The 15,220-nt window shown below is 36.8% G+C and overlaps 2 protein-coding genes across 2 annotated transcripts; both read right to left on the bottom strand.

Annotated features, from left to right (window-relative positions):
• Positions 1 to 739: 739 nt before the first annotated feature.
• LOC102855206 (olfactory receptor 4P4-like) lies at positions 740 to 1,669 on the bottom strand. Its single transcript, XM_006902331.1, has one exon. The coding sequence runs from the start codon at positions 1,667 to 1,669 to the stop codon at positions 740 to 742; it is 930 nt and encodes a 309-aa protein (XP_006902393.1).
• An 11,991-nt stretch (positions 1,670 to 13,660) lies between these two features.
• LOC102855620 (olfactory receptor 4P4-like) lies at positions 13,661 to 14,590 on the bottom strand. Its single transcript, XM_006902332.1, has one exon. The coding sequence runs from the start codon at positions 14,588 to 14,590 to the stop codon at positions 13,661 to 13,663; it is 930 nt and encodes a 309-aa protein (XP_006902394.1).
• Between the last annotated feature and the right edge of the window lie 630 nt (positions 14,591 to 15,220).

Here is a 15,220-nt window from a genome sequence, read left to right on the forward strand (position 1 = left end):
ATCCCTATTTTTTTTCACTCAAAATATATTCAAAGAATTATGACTGTTTAAGTTCCAGCAATAAAATGACAACTTTGTTTATCTCTTTTCACCTTTTTCTGACTACTATTAAAATGAGAACATTTGTTTTATGTCTTTGAAAGCTAATACCAAGTGTCATCATAGACACACTGTAGGGTAGACTCTATCTCCCTGTAAGTTTCTAAGGCTGTAAATATTTATGAAAAACAGACTTCCTCATTGCTCTTCTACAGACCTACTGGTGTATTTGAATAGTCAACTCAGCTGCAGAAAGCTTTAATCAGAGCATTATGAACTTTTTTGTTTCAAGTCCATCAAGTTGGAAGAGACCAATAGCAGATTGTAGATAGTAGAAGAGTATTATTAACTGCCTCTGAAAACCCATTGGAGGATCAGCTATGGGCCGGTTCCAATTCGATGGTACTCAAAAAAACATCAATATATCAGTAAATTATAGGGAAAGAGATTGCCCGTCTTTCTTCCATGGTACAGCTGATGGTATATACCAACATGCTTTTGGGTTTACAGTAATTTATTGCCTTTGAAAGCTCACTGGAGGGTCAAATATCTATCTATCTATCTCTATCTTTATAGCTCTATCTATCTATCTAAAATATGAGAAATTTCCTATAGTACAATTTATAGCCTCTATAAGCTATAAGTTGATTCCAACGTTATGGAATATAGTGACAACAAATTTGTGTTTAATGTATCAATTCTATTTTTCTTCTGAAAATACCTTTTGACACCAGACAATTTTGATGGCCTTTTTCATTTCAGTATTCCTCAGAGTATAAATTAAGGGGTTAAGCATGGGAACAAAAATAGTATAAAACAGAGAAAATATTTTATCTTCAGGAAATGTAATAGGAGGCCTCAGGTAGGCAAAGATTGAAGGGCCAAAAAACAAGACAACCACAGTGATGTGAGAGCCACAGGTAGACAGGGCTTTGCGTCTTCCCTCAGCTGAGTGATTTCTCAAGGTGAACAATATAATGACATAAGACCCAAACAAGAGAACAAAGGTTACTAAGGCAACCATACCTGAATTGGCAACTACAAGGAAGCCAATGATATAGGTATTAGTGCAGGCAACCTTCAACAAAGGGAAAATGGCACAATAGTAGTGATCAATTTCATTAGGGCCACAGAAAGGCAACCAGATTATCAAAGAGAATTGGGAAAAAGAATGGATAGCTCCACCAGTCCAAGCAGCCAGGAGAAGGAGGTTGCATTTTGTCCTGTTCATGATCATCATGTAGTGGAGAGGTTTACAGATGGCAACACATCGGTCAAAGGCCATAACTGTGAGGATGAAGACTTCAATCATCCCAAAGAAGTGCATGGAGAAGACCTGTAACATGCAGCTCGCGTAAGAGATGGTTTTGGTTCCCATTAACAGATCACCAATGAGTTTGGGTGTCACACAGGAGGTATAGCAGATGTCCACGGAGGATAAGTGACTGAGAAAGTAGTACATTGGTTGATGAAACAGGGAGCTGCATCGAATGGAGACAAGGACCAGAAGGTTTCCCGTCAACAGAGCAACATAGCAGAGTAAGAACAACCCGAAGCACAGCAGTTGTACATTCTGACTATAGGTAAATCCCATGAGAATGAATTCTGAGATATTCCTCCGGTGTTCCATGTAAGGTAATCTTGGGATTAGGAATGTCTGACCACTGAGAACTCCTACTCGTCTTATAATGTTTTGTATATTTCCCTCAGATTAAGCCAAATCCTACTTGAAATAAATTTTTCATCAAAATCATTTTTATGTGTTGTGTATGCAACTTTTAAATCATGGAAAGACCTTGAGTCTTTCTTTCTTATTAAATTAAGGCTAAAAAAGAAGAGTATGCACTAATTTCTGATTCATCCCCAAACTCCACTAAAAGACTTCAAGACACAGAAACTAATCCTAGTTGTCATCTGAGAATTACCTGTATGCATCTTTTGTATACTATGCACAAATAGGTAGGCATCTGAAAGAAAAGAGAATAAATGTTTTCAGGTAAACATTTACAATGTGATCACAGTAACAAAAAAAAAAATCATTACCGATCACTGTAAGCAATTCATACGTGAGTAATATTTATTTGATTGATGGGGATTATAGTTGGTTTCTCAAATGTCTTTCCCCCCCAAACTATATTATATTGTTGAACCTAAAGATACATATTTTTCATATGTACATATATTGTTTTTAGGGAGCTCTGGTGTCTTAGTAACAAGGAATTGTGCTGCCAGAGCAAAGGTATAAAGTTTAAGTGCACCAGCTGCTCCACAGAGAAAGATGGACAGTCTTGTCCCCTGTGACTTAATCCCTCTGACAATCTGCAGGATGATACTCTATGTAACTCAACAGCAACGACATTTCTTTTCTAAGCTGTAAAATACTTAATATTGTTAATTGAAATATTTAGATTGTAAAATATTTAATATTGTTAATTAAAATGTTTAGATTATCAAAATTAAATGAATGATGGAACTTTCATTTTTTTATCATTTTTAATTGCATTTTTTGTTCCCCTTGGAGTTTTATTTTTATGCCAGGTTTCCTTCCCTTAATATGATAGGGACCATGTTCAAGTATTTCCTACATAGGTGCTATTTTTTTAAAAAGAAGTTGCAAATAAAAATATTTTGCCTCATTTATGAGCTACTTGGTTGTCAATGTTGATAATGAATGCTACATAAAATAACACGGCTCAAAGGGTAGACTGCATATAGTCAATATAGAATTCACGTGAGTTTTCTACTTTAGCCTACGTCAACTGTGGCAACAATTGCTGACTCCCACAGATACTAATGATTCAAAATCTTTAGAGGCAATGATATGTACAAATTGACAGCTCAGCATCGTCCAAATTAAGCTGACATTTAACTGGTAATGTTTGAGGTGATTTTAGATTATAAACCAATTTGGTTTTAAAATATACGGCATTATATAATTAAAGGTTAGTTCTTGGTGTAAATTTAGCTTCATATCTTTGACAAATGAGTAAGTGACATTAAAAACGTAAAGCCTCAGCATTGTTATATTACATGTCTAAACTCTCCCAAAGGTTTTTAATGTCTTAAAAACAAACAAGGCCAAAAACAACCCTTTGCAGTGTTACATTCAAAGTACTCTACAAATTAAATTACCTCCATCCACCAAATCGATTCTGTTTTTAAAAATTGCTTTCATAAATGGAATATAAAACTACCCTTTACTTATGGAATTTTGAATCATTTTATAAAATGTATACAAACTAAAGTGAATTTAACACTTTTAAATAACAAGCAAAGATAGTTATGATAACTTAAATGTTGATTCATTACAATTATAAATTGTGTTTAAAAATATATATGAAAAATTGAATGATTTACTCAAATCAAAGCTGATATAGAGTATCGCTAGTCACTTATTTCAATGTGTGATATTTAGGTTTTATGTAATAGCAGTTTCAAGTGTAAGAGAGAGGGGGGAGAGAGACAAAGATAGAAGCAGGGTAGAAAAAGTGAACTTTTAATAGAGGAGTAGGAGATGATGATCCTGTTGTTTCTGTTGATATTATGTGCTCTTGAGTCAACTGTGATTCACAGCAACCATATGAATACTGTCTCTGAACTTTGCTCTATCTTGAGCCAACCCTACCGTCTCTGACACACCTGCTCCCATTACCACAGTCACTGTGTCAAACCGTCTCATCCAGGGTCTTCCTCTCCTGCACTGACTCCTACCCTTCCAAGCATGGTGTCCTTCTCCAAGGAGTGGTTCTTCTTGGCAACAGTATGTGAGACAGAGTTTCAATACAGAATAACAATAGACAATTTCCACAACTAATTTTGAAAAAACCTTTTTATATAGTTTAACTTCTGGTATGGTTTGTGACAAAATTTCCAAGGGAAAAAAGAGACCTGTTCAGAATAACTCCATTTACATTAGCTATTAGCTTTCTCACTTGGAAAAGACTGACCCTCTGTAAACTTGGCTTGAAATACCTATCAAACAAAGATTTAGGTCTATCACTCAGCTAAATAGTGAGGGACATATAACAATACAGTATGACTGATTTTTTTAATATAGGTGATATATAATTCTACATGTGTATGTGTCTATCTTTTTTTTTTCTTTTCCTTTCTGTCTTTCTTATCCCCTTGGCGTTTTTTGGGTTTTTTTTTTTTAGCATTAGGAAACTAGTTCAATTGTCCTGAAAGTAGACATATACATCCTACATCATATTCCATAATGAATTATACAACAAGGAAACTGCAACATAGATATTATAGATGGGCAATGAGGACAATAGAGGGCAATGAGGGCAATGTGGAAATAGACTGACAAAATGAAATAGATCTGGTGTTGTCATTGATTAAGTGGGCATTTAATATCACATCACTAACCTATCGTTTTAATGCTACTAAAATTAGTATAAAATGTCATTTATAACCTTTTGTAGTAGTAGTTAATAATCATCGTTGTCTTTCATGATCCAAGTCAGCACCATCAAAACTGATTTTACTAAAGGTAAACTAACATTGCCACAAATATTACAGTTTCTATTGGTGGTAGTGATAGGTAACTTACTACAAACTTAACTTTTTTAATGAGTCTAGACAATCATGCAGGAAAAGAACTTTGAAAGTTGGAAATTTCTGCAGAGGTTAGTATCTGGAAATTGTTAGCCATTTGGAAATGTCATTACTTTTAAATGTACTTGCCAAAAATAATTATTGTATTGTTTATGGTTTACAATAAAAACTAAACTCATACCCTCACTCATTGTGGTTAAGCCCAGTCAACTCATAACTGACCCTCCAGCAGGTTTTTGAGTGGCTGTAAATTACATGTAAGGACACTACACATATTTCTCCCACAGAACAACTGATTTATCCAAATGCCAGAGAGGAACCACTTTAGTAAACTTAGGGATGCAACTCTTTATGGACTATGTCACCTTTATTACTAATAAAATAACTCTGAAAATGTCACATTTCACTATATAACTCAAAAGTAGCAGGATCATATCAAAACCAAGAATATGAAAGTACTTACCTGCAGAGCAATTTGGGGTGGTTTTCTTGTTAGTTTAAAATGAATAAGGAAAATGTCTTAGTTGCTTATCTCGTCTTAAGGCAAAAACCAATTTGCTAACCATTCATTAGCATTTTTATCTGAAATAAAATGTTGGACTGCAACCTGTTATTTAAGGAAAACTTGGTCAGTTTCTGAAAATGTTTTCCAGATTGCTTGCCTTTAATTATTGGAGAATTATACCACTGTTTTGAAGACAAATGGAAGATGTAATCACCCCAGAAACTGCTATGGACTCATAAAGAATTATGTATTCATTCTTTTTTCCCTATTAAAGAAATTTATTTCAGTGGTCTAAGATATTAAATGCCAACACAGCTTCCCGACACTTGTTTAAAAGTCAAAGGGTCACAAGATAATTTTGAAATATCAGCTAATTTACTGTGATGCATATAAATCCTTGTAATAATCTTTTTGTGATTATTCCAATAGTAAATTTGCTCTGGAGAAGCCAAATATAAACCGAGAAGAAAATGTAAACATTTTTGATTGAAAAGTGTAGGCAATAGAATTTCCGGATGCATTTGTTAAACAATCTTCACCAAATAGCAGTAACTAGCTGTCCAAGTTTATATTCTTCATATATCTTGTGGGAATTTTCCTTTTTTCCTTCTCCATGATGTTTATTTCAGGTTGTAAATTGACTTCATCTTTTGCATAGAACAAACTCTGGACACAGTGTCTCTAGAGGGCCCCACTGTTGTTCATACCCAGAGAGGCTCAGGAAATTGTGCCAGCTCTGGTTTGTGTGTCCTCTAAAAAAGCAGACTGGAAACTTTTGTAAGCCCTTGGGATCTCAGGATTTGCCCTGGAGGAAGTCTTTATTTATGAAGAGGGAAGAGAACAAAGAAAAGAAAAGAGAAAATGTTATAGGATCTCAAAACAAGCCATGAAAAAGCAATATAGAAGTTTAAAAATAAGTTAGACTTTAAACTCATGCATGACCCACTGTCCCAATTTCTCCTTGACTACCTAGCAGCTTTTACAACAAATTATTGCTGCTGAAATGGAGAACTGTATAGTGAAAAAGAAAGCCAAAGAGAATGATTAAAGCAATTTATTATTCTTGTTGACAAGTGGAACAGGAAGTATACTTCCTCTTGATTGAAAAAGAGCATGGAACTTAAAAGAAAAAAAAGAACCAAAAAGATAGCTAAAACAATGGACAATGACTAAAGATTACAGAAGAAGAACCAATAATGCCTATGAGTTGTGGTGCTGGAGAAGAGCATTGGACATCCCATGGAATTCCAAGAGAACAAACAGATCTGTCCTGGAGAGAGTGAAGCTGGGTTGCTCCTTGGAGGCAAAGATGGTTAATGTCTATTTACCATACTGTAGGTTTATCAGGAGGGGTTAGTTCTTGGAGAAGAACATACTTGGAGGGTCAATGCAAGAAAGGAAGACCTTCAATGACATAGATTGGAACAGTGACTGTGACAATGGGATCAGGTGTATTGGAGATGGTAAGGTGGGCTCAGGATAGAGCAAGGTTAAGAGCTGTTGTTCATAGGGTCACTATAAATCATCATCAACTTGACAGCACAGAGCAACAACACAGCAATGTTGTTAGGTGATCTCAAGATGATTATGACTCATAAGGACCACATGTACAACATATTAACACTTTACATTTTCCAACCTCATCCCCACAATTTCTGGCATTCCTTCACCCATTATTACATCATTTGGGTCAATCTACCTCATAGGAAGTCTCTCACTCCTTTACTTTACCTTTCCATACAGTAGGATGTCCCCTTTCAAGGACTGTTCTTTCCTGATATATGCCAACAGTATGTGAGGCAAAATCTTGCCATTCTTAACCTGAAGGAATACCCAGGCTGTACTTCTTCCAGGACAAATTTATGTGTTCTTTCATCAGTCATCTGTATATTATACTCCTCCTTAACACCACAGGATGTAAGGAAAATGCACCGAGACTGAAGTTAGAAAACGAAGTATTTTCTATTCTGTAGAATTTACATTCTGTAGAATATACATCCAGAATATATTCTAACAGAAGAGATAATAGTCTCAATATTTCTCAAGTTGAAATAACTAGAAAACAGAATCATGCCTTAGGTCGCAATGCTGAAGGATTCTGTGGAATCCTTTATATTGGATGATGTAGTAATCACTGAAAGTTGATGGAACACATATACAGTCATTGTACTCAAAAGAATTGGACTTGAACAATTTCAGGAAGTAGAATATGATCAAGAACTAAGAGTACAGGAGGAATAAGTTCATGAAGCACTGAACATGTTGTATTGGTAGAAAAGGCTCAAAAAGATCACTACCAGGTCATTGGACTGGAAGAGGTTCAAAAAGGGGAAAACTGATCCAATGGAATGGAGAAATTATTCAATATTGTCATTGATACTGTTACTGTTATGTGCCATTGAGTTTGCTTAGACTCAAAGCGACCCTATGCACAATAGATCTGAAAACTACCCTATCCTTAGTCAATCTCACTAACTCAGACACACTACCCTCAGTACCCCAGTTATTGTGTTAATTCATCCACGGTCTTTTCCTCCTGAACTGGTTCTCCACCCTTCAAAGCATGATATCCTTCTCCAAGGACTAGTCCCTCCTTGCAACGTGCCCATAGTGTGTGAGACAGAGCTTCAAAATCCTTGCTTCCAAAGAGGAGGTTGGTTTTGTCTACTCAAAAAAAATAGACCTGTTTTTCTCTTGACAGTCCATTGTATGTTCAATAATTTTCTCTAGCACCCTTTTGACTATGGCATTTGACAATTTTTTAAAAATTTGAGCATGGATCTCCATGACATTTCATAATTTCTATAAAATTGAAGAATTTTTGCTCATTTTATTGTGTTAAGTATGTAACAGAAAGGACAGCATTCATCTATAAAGATTAGAATGTTATACTAAAACTGAGGAAGTTTATAGAACTATAAATCACTTTATTTGTAATATTACCAACTGGAACCAGCAAAGTTAACCATCAACAGGAAGAAGGATAAACAAATAATATAATACACTGGAATGTTATTCCACACAAAAAAGAACTATGAAAATGCATGAATTAATACCAAAATAATGATCTTGAAAGAAGACATATCTATATTTGTTGTTGTTTCTGATTGCCATTGATTTGAGCACAACTCATGGTAGCTCTATGAACAAAAGGCCTGAAGCCCCTTCACAACTATCGACATTTATCAAAGTGCATAGAGTTTCCAGAGGCATGTTGTTTAGGAAGTGGATGTCATTCCTGCTTCCAAATATATATAATTACAGTGAATTTACATGAAAACAAAGCAATTGAAATATAACTTTTTAACATACAAGGAAAGCAAAGAGTCACATGGAAATTGTTTAGTCACTGATGTTCTCATCTTGTTAATGATGATATTTCTTAGAGTGTTAAAATTTAGGGAGCTCCTATAGCCTAATGGCAAGAAGCTGCACTGCAATCCCAAAGGCATGCAGTTCTAGGCCACCAGCTACTCTTCGGAAGAAGGATGGGCAATCTCCCCCTGTACAATTAACTGCCTCTGAAAACCCACCAGCAGGTCAGCTATGGGTCGATTCCAGCCCTTGTAGTACACAACAACAACAACATGTCAAAACTTACGGCGCAATTTAGATATACCTAGTTGATTATGAGTCAATTATACATCGATAAAGGCACTAAAATATTTTCAAGACTGATGAAGAGACACCAAATAAGAAATTAATGAGGGCGTATAGGCTTCTTCAAAACTGAGATTCTGGCTCACTGGAGAAGGTGCCGTAGAGGTGCTGAAACTGCCAGAAATGAAGAACAGATTCCTGAAAATACAAATCAGCCGAGGCATAAGAAGCAGGATCGCAGAACTTAGCAGCAGTGCTGTGCAAACTTTGAAGTATATGGCGTCCCCTTGGGGAAAGAAACGTTGTTGCTTTTGTGCACGTCGAGTTGGAACCAACCTGTAGATGACCCTCCCGAGGATTTTCAGAAGCAGCTAATTGCAAGGGAAGAGATTGCCCATCCTTCTCCAGAGAAGCAAACAGTGGATTAGAACCGTATGTCTTCTGGATTGCAGTGCAGCTTCTTGCCACTAGGCCACTATGTGCTGATGGCGGTTCCTAAGAAGTGGATACTCAAATGTAGTCATAATTTGGGGAGTCTTGTTGGCAGGAAGGTACCCTGGCTGCACTATCTTCGGGAGAAATTTGTTCATTTGGCAGTTCATGACATATTCAAGACTCTTCACTAATACCTCAGTTCAAAGGCATCAATGTGATTGATGATAATAAAATGGTCAAATTATCTATATAATGTTTATTCCTGTAGTTCTGATGGAAATAAAAGCCACAGGCAAGATTTTGTTCCAAATGATGTTTGTGTTTGGAGAGGAAGGGCATGTGAAACTGCAGCACATGCCCTAACTATTAAAATCTTTATCTGTTTCCAGACTTCTTTTTTCACATTCCTGAAGTAGATGTTTCTTCCAAAGGACAATATAGAGTTTTCCAAGTTTCACTTAATATGCCAGGCAACTCATATGCTACTGTAAGAATCTTATTTGATAATATTTCTGAATGGTGATCGCTTATGTGTTAAACTTGCTGAAATCCCCTTACGTTCTCTCCATGATATTTTTATTTTTCGTTCCATTGTGTAAGCTACCTTTTTTTAGATATTCTCTCTCCTTCGTCTTTCTTATCTTCCCTTTCCACTTTCCCCCTCTTCTCTTCCTTTTCCTACTTTTTTCTCTCCCTCTCCCATGCCATATGTCAAATTAATTGTTTGAGTACTTTTCTATGAATAGCAAGTTCATTGAAATTTACGCCATAGCCTATCATATGGGTCTTAGAAGTACCACAAGTTTCATCTATTTTGAGCTTTAGTTTCCACTATTCTATTCTTGATGTTTTCTACTGATAACTACTCTTTTTCCTTCATGAACATTTTATTTTGCATCAGTATAATACACAAGCACAATCTTAAAGTGTTTGCACCTTTATTACAAATGAAACATACTAAACAAATTAATAGAAGATGAACATTTACCAAAAGACATATTTTAAAATATTTCCCAAAGTACTAGACATGCATAACTATAAGAAAATGAACAAATCAATAAATTGATTCATGTATTGGTCCTTTGAGAAGAATACCATGCTTGGAAGGGCAGATGGACAGCACAGGAAAGGGAGACCCCGGATGAGACGGATTGATACAGCAACTGGGATAATGGGTGTATGTGTGATGGAATTAGACTGGATCCAGACAGAGAAGGGTTCAGAGCTGCTGTGCATAGGGTCACTATGCTTTGCAGGTGACTCAACCAATAACATTCTATGACAGTTTTGGAAGCAGGAATGGCATCCCTCGAGAAACTCTATGAACTTTCATAGTGTCGATGGTTGTAGAGGGGCTTTAGGCCTTTTGTTCATAGGGTCGCTAGGAGTCGTGCTCGACTCGAAGGCAATCAACAACACCAACAACACCAACAACAACATTTACCCCTTAAATTGGAACAATAGCAAAATGTACAAGTAACTGAGTCAACCTTATAAAGCTAATGACAATAAATCAGACACTAAAGAATACAACTTGAATTGTTATTGTACCAAAAAGTACAAAACCAGAGAAAACCAGTCTACAATCTTAGAGCTTTGGGAGGAAGCATTATAGAGTCATGAGAGGGCTTTCCAGCTGCTAATTCTAGACATCTGCTTTGTATGTTAATAGAACAACAGAAATTTGTTTCTGAAAATTAGTGAGCAATGTACACATAACATGTGCTATTTTATGTGTGACCCGAGAAATATTTGTTTTGTGGTGTTGGTAAAGTGAATAACCCATGGGCTGCCAAAAGGATAAACTAGTCTTTTTTTCCCTCCCTTAAGAGGGAGCTCTGGTGGCATAGTCCATAGGAAATTACACTGCTAACCTAAAAGAGGCCAGTTCAAATTCCCCAACAGCTCTATGGGAGATAGATGGGGAATCTCCTTCATTAGGATTTACAGCCTGAGAAAACTCATTATATAACAACAACCTATGTTGTTGTGTGTCTTCAAGTCAGAACTGACTCATAGCTGACCTTCAAATTGGTTTTCAGAGACAGTAAATCACATGAGAGAAACTGCTCATCTTTCTCCTATGGAGAAGCTAGAGGATTCAAACCTTGTTCCTTTGGGTTGTCAGCACAGTTCTTTACCCCTCTGAATCAATGAGAGTTAATTTTTGAGGACAGGAACTCCAATATAGAGATAGAGATAGAGATAGAGATAGAGATAGAGATAGAGATAGAGATGATAGAGATAGAGAGAGATAAAAATAGATAGAGATGATAGATAGAGATGATAGAGATAGAGATAGAGAGATAAAGATAGATAGAGATGATAGAGATCGAGATAGAGATAGAGATAGAGATATAGAATATATATATATATATCTTGGAATAAGTGCAACTAGAGTGGTCCTTAGAGACAAAGATGGAAACTCTTTGCCTCTCATACTTTGGGCATGTTATAAGGAGGGATCAGTTCTCGGAAAACACATCGTGTGGGGGAAAAGTAGAGTATTAGAGAAAGAGATGAAGACCCTCAAGGAAATGTGTTGTCAACATGACTGTAACAACACATTAGCATGTGAGAGATCATGAAGACTACAGAGGACTGGGCAAAGTGCTGATCTATTGTTGATAGGTTTGCTATGAGTTGGTCTTGTAGGCAAAGAACAAGGTTCTCAAAGATCTTTGTACTAGAAAGGAGAAGGCATGCAAAAACAAATGGAGTTCTATTGTAAGACCCAAGAACCAGGGGAAAGGGAAATCATTTTAGCAAAGAAATAAGTAGTAAATTCAGCTGATTGAAATATGTTGACTATATATACTTTTATGAAACCATCATTCTAAAGACTAAGGTCTGCCTGATCCAGGCTATGGTCTTTGCAATTAGTTTATATGTGTCAGAGAGCTGGACAACAACTAAGGTTGACAGAAGAAGGATTGATGCCTTTGAGTTGTGGTGCTGGAGAAGAGTGTTGACCATTCCATAAACTGCCAAGAGAACAGATTTGTCCTGGAGAGGGTGGAAATAATTTTCTCCTTAGAGACAAGGATTTTGACACTCCATTTCACACAATTTTGGCATGTTCCCAGGAGAAACCAGCCTTTGGAGAGGGATATCATCTTGGAAGGATGGGGGGACAACATAGAAAAGGAAAACCATGGATGAGATAGACAGGCACAGTAACTGGGACAATGGGGTTAAGTGTGTCAGAAACAATGAGACTGGCTCAGGATAGGACAGGATTCAGTTATTGTGTAAGTCTTATTGCATCATAGGCAACTTGTTGGTAAATAATAACAACACAATGATATTTGGCTGCTTTGCTTAGATAAAGATATAGATATTTTCAATTTAGCAACACTGAGTTAGTAAGATGAAGCGATTTGCAATAGCATGTTGTTGTTGTTGTTGTTATGACCCATCTAGTCAGTTGTAACTCATGGCTACCCTTGGTACAACAACTCTGCTTTATCCTGTGGCAATCTTATTGTCTCTGACACACATGACCTCATTATATCAGTCACTGAATCAATTCACCTCATCAAAGGTCTTTCTTGTGCTGTCCCTCTCCCCTCCCAAGCATGATGTCCCTCTTCAAGAACTGGTCCCTCCCTGCAACATCCACAATGTGTCAGACAAAGCTTCAGAATCCTTGCCTCCAAAGAGCAGAATGATTTCTCCCTCTCTAGGATGAACCTGTTTGTTCTCCAGACTGACACCATTGCTCTTCAGTACTTGAGAGAGGTCTCTGACAGCAAACTTTCCCAATACAATTAATCTTTTAATTTCCTGGCTGCTGGCACCAAGTGTTATTTATGAAGCCAAGCAAACTGAAGCTGTCAACAATCTCAATCTCTTCACCATCTATCATGATGCTGCCAATTGGCCCAATGATGAGACCTTTTTTTCCTTGATGTTGAGCTTCTATTTATATTGAAGACTGCAGTTCTTGACCTTCTGCAGCAAGCGTATATTCAATCAAGAAAGCAGTTTGGGATTTTTTGGTTTTGGGTTTTGTTGGTGGTGGTGGTTGTTTTCTGTGTGTGTGGGTGGGTTTGTTGTTGTTGTTGTTGTTGTTGTTTTCTCCAATTGCTTGTACAATTTATAGTCTCAAAACCCTAGTACCTAGTAGATGGCCAGTTATGGGTAGATTCAACTTGGTAATAATAAGATCTTCTTGATAACGTGCTCTCTCTCTCTCTCTCTGTCTCTCTCTCTCTCCACACACACCTCCACACATATGCACATATACACACAATTTATTATTTTGTATTATATTGGCACAATCTTAAAATCACAGGTTGACGGTGTTGTTAGATATTGTCAAGTCATAGAGCAGTTTATAAATAATAACAGTACTTAAAATGTGTCATACAGAAGCACAGAATAACAAAGACAGCATTGCTTTTGTTTTTTCTCTCCAAACAGTGAATCAGTACAGGTAGATAATGGGAATGGCTCTTATCCTTACTTGTGATTCCAGAGGGCCTGGCCTTAGAATAATAGAATCCTTCTGGAAAGTTACTTTCCTTTCAAGAACATTTGATGACTCCACACCTTCCTCATAGCATTCTTCATCTCCGTGTTTCTTAGCGTGTAGATCAGAGGGTTGAACATGGGAGCAATGATGGTGTAGAAAAGAGCAAACACTTTATCTTCCGGAAACGTTGTGGCTGGCCTAATATAAATGAATAATGCAGGTGCAAAAAAGAGAACCACCACCGTTATGTGAGAACTACAAGTAGAAAGAGCTTTACTGCGGCTCTCTGCAGAGTATGCTCTGATAGTGTACAGTATAAAAAAGTAAGATAACATCAAGACCACAAAAGTCACCACAGCAATTAGGCCGGAATTAGCAATGACTAAAAGCCCAATCGTGTGTGTATTTGTGCAGGCCAGTTTCAGCAAAGGATACACATCGCAGAAGTAGTGATCTATCTCATTGGGGCCACAGAAGGGTAAGAAGATGGTGAGGAGAAACTGACTGGCTGAGTGTGTAAGTCCCCCGGTACAACAAGCTACAAGGATGGTGCTGCATCTCTGTTTGTTCATGACGGCAGTGTAGTGCAGGGGCTGACAGATGGCCACATATCTGTCATAGGCCATCCCTGTGAGGATAAAGATCTCAACACCACCAAAGAAATGTGTCGTAAAGAGCTGTATCATGCAGCTAGTGTAGGAAATGGTCTTCCTTTCTGACAGTAAGTCCACTAGTAGTTTAGGTGTCACTGTAGATGTGTAGCAAAGGTCAGAAAGTGAGAGGTAATTCAGGAAGAAATACATAGGTTGTTCCCACAATGGACTGCATGCAATAGAGACCATTATGAGCAAATTTCCCATCCAGATAGCAATATAGCAAAATAGAAACAATACAAAGCAAAAGATTTCAATATTTTTGCTTTCAGAAAGTCCCAAGAGAATAAATACAGTGACATTATTGCTTTTCTCCATGCCTGAGCCTACAAAGAAGACATAAATCACTTGAAAGGATGTCATTCATGAGCCCGTATTTAGAAATATTTCTTCAAAAGAGTAGTAACATTTTGCCATTCAGATATGAAGAAGTGGGTAATAACTGTCTTGATTGTCTTAGAGAATATAAATCAAATCTTCAGTTGAAATGACTGTCTAGGAACTCTGTGTGAGCACATAGTAGATGATTTTCATTAGAACTTCCAGAAATGGGTGATTCATCCACGCCTGAGTAGACAGGAATGTTTTTAATCAAGCAACAATAGTTTATTTTAGGAATGCCTATTTCTAAAGATGGTGCGATATTTAAAAAGAAAAGAACTCTTATTCACTAACCAAACTACAAATTCCAATCGAATCAATTGTGATTCACAGCTATCCCATACAAGAGGTAGGAATGTCCCCAGGATTTACAAGTATATAAATATATACCAAAGCCAAGTTTCCTCTAAAAGGAACTTGTGCATTCTCATAGTCAACATTTCTTTTAGTATCACACTGCTTAATACACATTGCTACAAACATTTCTTTCTTACCTTCTGGTGTAGTTAGATGCCTTCAAGTTGAAACTGACTCACAGGGGACTCTCCAGTGGATTTTAAGAGACTA

The sequence above is a fragment of the Elephantulus edwardii genome, unplaced genomic scaffold (genome assembly GCF_000299155.1).
Source record: "Elephantulus edwardii isolate Elephantulus edwardi_28Jun2011 unplaced genomic scaffold, EleEdw1.0 scaffold00389, whole genome shotgun sequence".
NCBI lineage: Eukaryota > Metazoa > Chordata > Mammalia > Macroscelidea > Macroscelididae > Elephantulus > Elephantulus edwardii.

Coding starts and splice junctions, on each gene's coding strand:
- LOC102855620 (XM_006902332.1), bottom strand. CDS start 14,590: ATGGAGAAAAGCAATAATGTCACTGTATTTATTCTCTTGGGACTTTCT.
- LOC102855206 (XM_006902331.1), bottom strand. CDS start 1,669: ATGGAACACCGGAGGAATATCTCAGAATTCATTCTCATGGGATTTACC.